The following is a 6,000-nucleotide window of genomic DNA, read 5'->3' as shown; positions in this document are numbered from 1 at the left end:
TCCAGTGGGAAGCCAATGGATGGATCCAAAGAGTGAAGAGCTGCTAAGCTTGTTACCTAATGAAAATTGGATCTTTAATGCTGCCCTTTGTTATCTCTCATACTTTGCTGCTCACCCCATGACCTAAGAGATCCTTTCAGAGCCTATTGTGAGGCACATAAAGTAATTTTGAAGGTCTACATAAATGTCAACCCATTCTTCTTTATCTACTGTTTCGGTCACACATTCACATAATTCTAACAGATAAGTGAGACCCAATTTTCCTTTGCAAAATCTGTGCTGCTTAGACACTATGATATCATGATCCTCTGGGTCTTGTATTAATTGATCTGTAATTATTCTTTCAACCACTTTACCAGGCTCATATGTTAGTCTTACTAGTCTGTAATTCCCTGGATCACCTCTAAGGCCTTTTAAAAATGTAGGGAAAACATTTGCTAGCTCCAGTATAATAACTGATTCTGTGATTCTGTCAAACTAAGAGGATGCTGAAGTAAATTTCAAAAGAATTAATTTTTTTCTTGAAATTATTCATTTAAAATTTTTATTCACAAAGAGAAAACGTTCAGCTCTACTCCTCGTGTGGAGCGATACAAGACACCCTGCAGCTATTCTGTCTCCTTTTCCTGTATATTCCAGTGATGGAGAACCAGACGGAGATGAGCGAGTTCATCCTCCAGGGCCTGACCAACCTCCAGGAGCTGCGGTGCTTCCTCTTCATTCTCTTCCTGATGCTGCACTTGGCCAGCATGCTGGGGAATGGGGCCATCATGGCCATGATAATGGTTGAACCCCGGCTTCACATCCCCATGTACTTCTTCTTGGGCAACCTCTCCTGTCTGGACATCTTCTACTCAACAGTCACTGTGCCCAAGATGCTGGCTGGTTTCCTCTCAGGGTACCAGACCATTTCCTTCACTGATTGCCTGGCCCAGCTCCATTTCTTCCACTTCCTGGGCAGCAGTGAGGTCATTCTTCTGGCTGTCATGGCTTATGACCGCTATGTGGCCATCTGTAACCCGCTTCGCTACATGCTGGTCATGAACCCACAGGTCTGCCTGCTCCTGGCAGCAGCCACCTGGACCACCGGCTTCCTACACTCCCTGCTGCACACGGTCATGACCTCCAGACTGCACTTCTGTGGCCACAACCGTGTCCACCACTTTTTCTGTGACATCAAGCCCCTGCTGAGCCTGGCCTGCAGCAGCACCCGCCTCAACCTGAGCCTCCTGAACATCGTCACTGGGACCATCGCTCTGACTCCCTTCATCATCACACTCCTCTCCTACCTCTACATCATCTCCTTCCTCTTCCTGAAGGTCCAGTCATGGGACGGCAGGAGAAAGGCCTTCTCCACCTGCACCTCCCACCTCACCGTGGTGGCACTGCTCTATGTGCCGGTCCTCTTCAATTATATGCCACACTCCATGGGAGGCTCCTCAGTAAGGGAGATGATCATCACCCTCATATACACCATCATCACCCCAGTTTTGAACCCCCTGATCTACACCCTGAGGAACCAGGAGATGAAATCTGCCCTGAGGAAAGCACTGGGAAGAAAGCTTCTCCCTGGGAAAAAATGAATAAAGTAGAGACAATACTCAAAATGTGTCTCTGATATTATCCAGGGAAGTGGAGAAATGGACAGTATATTGTAAGGGAAAATCCTGCAAGATGCACTTGAAAATACACTATATATTAATTATTGGATATTTTACTATTTGCATTACAGTATTGCCTGGAAATTACTTTCTAGGGAACCATTCTAATTGACCATTGTCATTATTAATTGTATTCCAGGTATGCCTAGAATTCTACAATATCATTGATGTTATTGTTTTTATTATGGTTGTGCTTAGTAAATCTACTGTTGTGAATAGCAGTGGACAGATATTTCTTTTTCCCCAGCATGGAAAAGTTTAGTGAAAATGGTGTGGGGAGTCATTTTTGGCTAAAGTTTGCAGTGGAAAAGTTTAACTGCTTATTGAGAACCTGAAAACCAAAAATGTTTTTGTTTCTCACAACCAAATATTGAAAAGAATATAGATGAAAACTGTGGAGAAAAAAATTGGGGAGATTTGTTTGTTTGTTTGGGGGTTGTAATTTTTTGATGAAACATTGAACAGTTCAAAGGAAAGCAGACACGTTTCATGAACAATTTTGTTGAGTCAAAACCCAGCTTTTCCTAAAAAGAAAAACTATGGATAAGTTTAGACCAACTCTGCTTGGGAACCATTATTATAAATTGTTATGTTTATTAACGAGGATGCTAGTGATGATACAGAGAAGGTCATACAGATTTTCATTTTGACTGGACTTATCAACCTTTAGATTTAAGAAATGTAAAATTAACACAGACTCGTCATCAAAACATAACATGGGCATTAAAAATGAAACACTATTTTCATTTTTCATCTTGTCTTGGTGAAGATCAGGCTGAAGATGTCAAAACTGACCACTTTTAAAACAAATGTTAAATGTAATGTTTGACCTTTATACGGATCCCTGTTGACAAAATCACATACGCTCTTCGGATCTGAATGATTAAAGGATTGGAAAACATGCCTTATAATGATAGAGACAAGGAGCTAAATCTGTTTATTTTAAGCAAGAGAAGGTTAAGAGGTAATTTGATCATAGTCTATAATTACCTACATGTGATCTATCAGCAGATATATAATATAGAACATGCAGACGTCTTACTCCCAAGGTCTCACTCTTGAAGGGCTACAGAACAGAGATGATTAAAAATAGAGATCATAGGCAGCATGATTTCGATGGGGGAGGGATAGCTCAGTGGTTTGAGTATTGACCTGCTAAACTCAGCGTTGTGAGCTCAATCCTTGAGGGGGCCATTTAGTTATCACGGGGGAGTCTGTCAGGGACCATACTTAGTCCTGCTCTGAAGGCAGGGGACTGGACTCAATGACCTTTGAAGATTCCTTCAAGCTCTATGAGATAGGTGTATCTCTATATTATATTTGGGCACCCAACTCCATTGGGCTCCACTGAAAATCTTTTACTTTTCAAATTGGATGCAGATGTCTTCCAAGATTAATGAACAAATGTGGGAGAACTTTTGCATTTTAATATGGCTAAATGTAAACATACATAGCAGAATAAAGAACGTAGGCCATGCTTATAGGATGGGGGGCACAATCCTGAGAAGCAGTGACTCTGAAAAAGATTTGGAGGGGGGTGGATAATCAGGTGAACAAGAGGTCCCATCACTATGCGGTGGGCATAAGGGTTAAGGCGATCCAGGGATACATACACAAGGGAATCTCGAGTAGGAGGAGAGAGGTTACTTGACCTCTCCATGTGGCACTGCTGCTGGAATCCTGTGAGCAATTCTGGCATCCAAAATTCAAGAAGGATGTTGATAAATTGGAGAGGGGTCAGAGAAAAGCCATGAGAATGATAAAAGGATTAGAAAACCTGCCTTCGAGTGATAGACTCAAAGACCTCAATTTAGTTAGCTTAACAAATAGAAGGTTAAGGGGTGACTTGATTACAGTCTACAAGTACCTATATCGGGAAAAGCTATTTAATGCTGGGCTTTTCAATCTAGCAGAGAAAGGTATAACACAATCAAATGGCTGGAAACTAAAGCGAGACAAATTCAGATTGGAAAAAAAATGTGTACATTTTTAACCGCGAGAGTAATTAACCATTGGAACAATTTACTAAGGACCATGGTGGATTCTCCATCACTGGCCATTTTTAAATCAAGATTGGATGTTTTTTCTAACAGGTCTGCTCTAGGAATTATTGTGGGGAAATTCTATGGCCTGTGTTCTACAGGAGGTCAGACTAAATGATCAAAATGGTCCCTTCTGGCTTTGCAATATGTGTATCTATATACTCCAGTCCTTTTAAGTTTACCACTGCCCGTGTTGTGAGATTATTGTTTGATGTCATTTTATCAGGGCCAAGGCCCAACCTTGTCCATATTCAGAGTTGCATTGGTTTCTATTTAAATTGGTTTAAAAACTATTTAGCAGACCCAGTGTAAAACCATGTAAAGATGTTCTTATTTGGATTTAAGAGAGGCTAATCTCAATTAGACTTCTGCTCCTAACTCCTTTAGCTGCCATGGAAAATCTCACCTAACATTGGTTTTACAAACACCACTTCAGTTAAAATAGTGCATACTTGTGTGCAGTCAGTGCCTCACTGAAGCCGGTTTTGACTGGAGCTGGTCAAAAATTTTCCACTGCAATGTTTTTCCATTGACACTGACACTGACACTGACACAGTGACACTGAAACTTTCTGTGGGAACGTGCCAATTTCAATGGAATTTTGTTTTGAAAAAACTGGGGGGAAAAAACATTAATCGATTCATAGATACTGCGGCCACCTTCATTGAATTGGCTCGTTAGCACTGACCCCTCACTTGGTAAGGCAACTCCCATCTTTTCATGTGCTATAATATATATTCTGCTTACTAAGTATCAGAGGGGTAGCCATGTTAGTCTGGATCTGTAAAAAGCGACAAAGACTCCTGTAGCACCTTATAGACTAACAGACATATTGGAGCATAAGCTTTCATGGGTGAATGCCCACTTCGTCAGACGAAGTGAGTATTCACCCATGGAAGCTTATGCTCCAATACGTCAGTTAGTCTGTAAGGTGCCACAGGACATTTTTGTCGCATTCTACTTACTGTATTTTTCACTCCATGCATCTGATGACATGGGTTTTAGCCCATGAAAGCTTATGCCCAAATAAGGTGCCAAAAGGACTCCTCATTGTTTTTATTTGTGAGATGTCATCCAAGAACAGACACATTTGAGATACAAATACATAGTCAATATTAGAGGGGTACCCGTGTTAGTCTGGATCTGTAGAAAGCAACAGAGAGTCCCGTGGCACCTTAAAGACTAACCGATGTATTGGAGCATAAGCTTTCGTGGGTGAATGCTCACTTCATCAGACGAAGATGTGAATGCATCTGACGAAGTGGGCATTCACCCACGAAAGCTTATGCTCCAATACATCGGTTAGTCTTTAAGGTGTCACGGGACTCTTTGTTGCTTTTTACAGATCCAGACTAACATGGCTACCCCTTTGATATTTGACACCATGCAAGGCACTGCATTTAGCCGTATGGAATGGAAATCTATCAACCTCATGAAGAAACTTGCACAAGTACAGACAGATATCGTCTTCCTTTCCAAATAAAAGCGGATCGTCATGCATCTGGCGAAATGGGCAGTCACCCACGAAAGCTTATGCTCCAATACATCAGTTAGTCTTTAAGGTGCCACAGGACTCTTTGTTTCTTTTTATAGTCAATATCAATTATTTTAGCTATGAAGATAAGACATAGATTTAACCAGGATCATCATATTTGATGGATTGTAACTTTTCCATTCAGACCTTACATCAGTTTGTGTGTATGTAGTGAAATTGACTTTTACTAATAAAATTCAAATCATTCTGAGCCTGAATATAAACTATTATAACTGTCAGACAGATCCCTAAGATTGGTAGAATAGAAAGAGTTAAGAGGAGAATTGTCTTTTCCTCGACTGCGTCACTTTGTCTAATACACGCATTTGATATCACTTTGGGTGAAATTCCCCAAGCTGGGGATTTTCAGTTAAAACACCCAAATCCTAATACATCGCAATGGAGTTAAATGCCTAACTCCCTTAGGCCCTTTTGAAAATTCCATCCCTTGTGCAGAGAGACAGCACAATTCCAATTATTATTATCGCTATATGACAATAGGCATATGAACAAAAGCCAATTTCTGATCATTATCAATACTCATAAACTTGGCAACAATAAGACTATAAAAGTAAACTATTGTTGTAATATGTGGACTAGATGAATGGGCTTCTTACCAGCTAGGCATCCCAGAGGCAAATCTGGGAGCATCTTTGATTTGTCTGTAACTGCAATGACTGATACTCCCTTCGCTTGTCATTTCACATGTAATCAACCTCTCACTGTGGGTCCTGCATCCCTGGCCAGAACCCATAATTGAATT

The 6,000-nt window shown here is 40.9% G+C and overlaps 1 protein-coding gene across 1 annotated transcript; it reads left to right on the top strand.

The window, feature by feature from the left end:
* Positions 1 to 641: 641 nt before the first annotated feature.
* LOC101948837 (olfactory receptor 12D1-like) lies at positions 642 to 1,583 on the top strand. The gene has a single exon (XM_005310410.2). The coding sequence runs from the start codon at positions 642 to 644 to the stop codon at positions 1,581 to 1,583; it is 942 nt and encodes a 313-aa protein (XP_005310467.2).
* Positions 1,584 to 6,000: the final 4,417 nt, after the last annotated feature.

This window comes from Chrysemys picta, chromosome 13 (assembly GCF_011386835.1).
Source record: "Chrysemys picta bellii isolate R12L10 chromosome 13, ASM1138683v2, whole genome shotgun sequence".
Taxonomy (NCBI): Eukaryota; Metazoa; Chordata; order Testudines; family Emydidae; genus Chrysemys; species Chrysemys picta.
The sequence above is the reverse complement of the archived record's forward strand: the minus strand, read 5'-3'. Positions and strand labels throughout refer to the sequence as shown.

What these genes read in the sequence shown, in the direction of transcription:
- LOC101948837 (XM_005310410.2), top strand. Translation starts at nt 642, where the DNA reads ATGGAGAACCAGACGGAGATGAGCGAGTTCATCCTCCAGGGCCTGACC.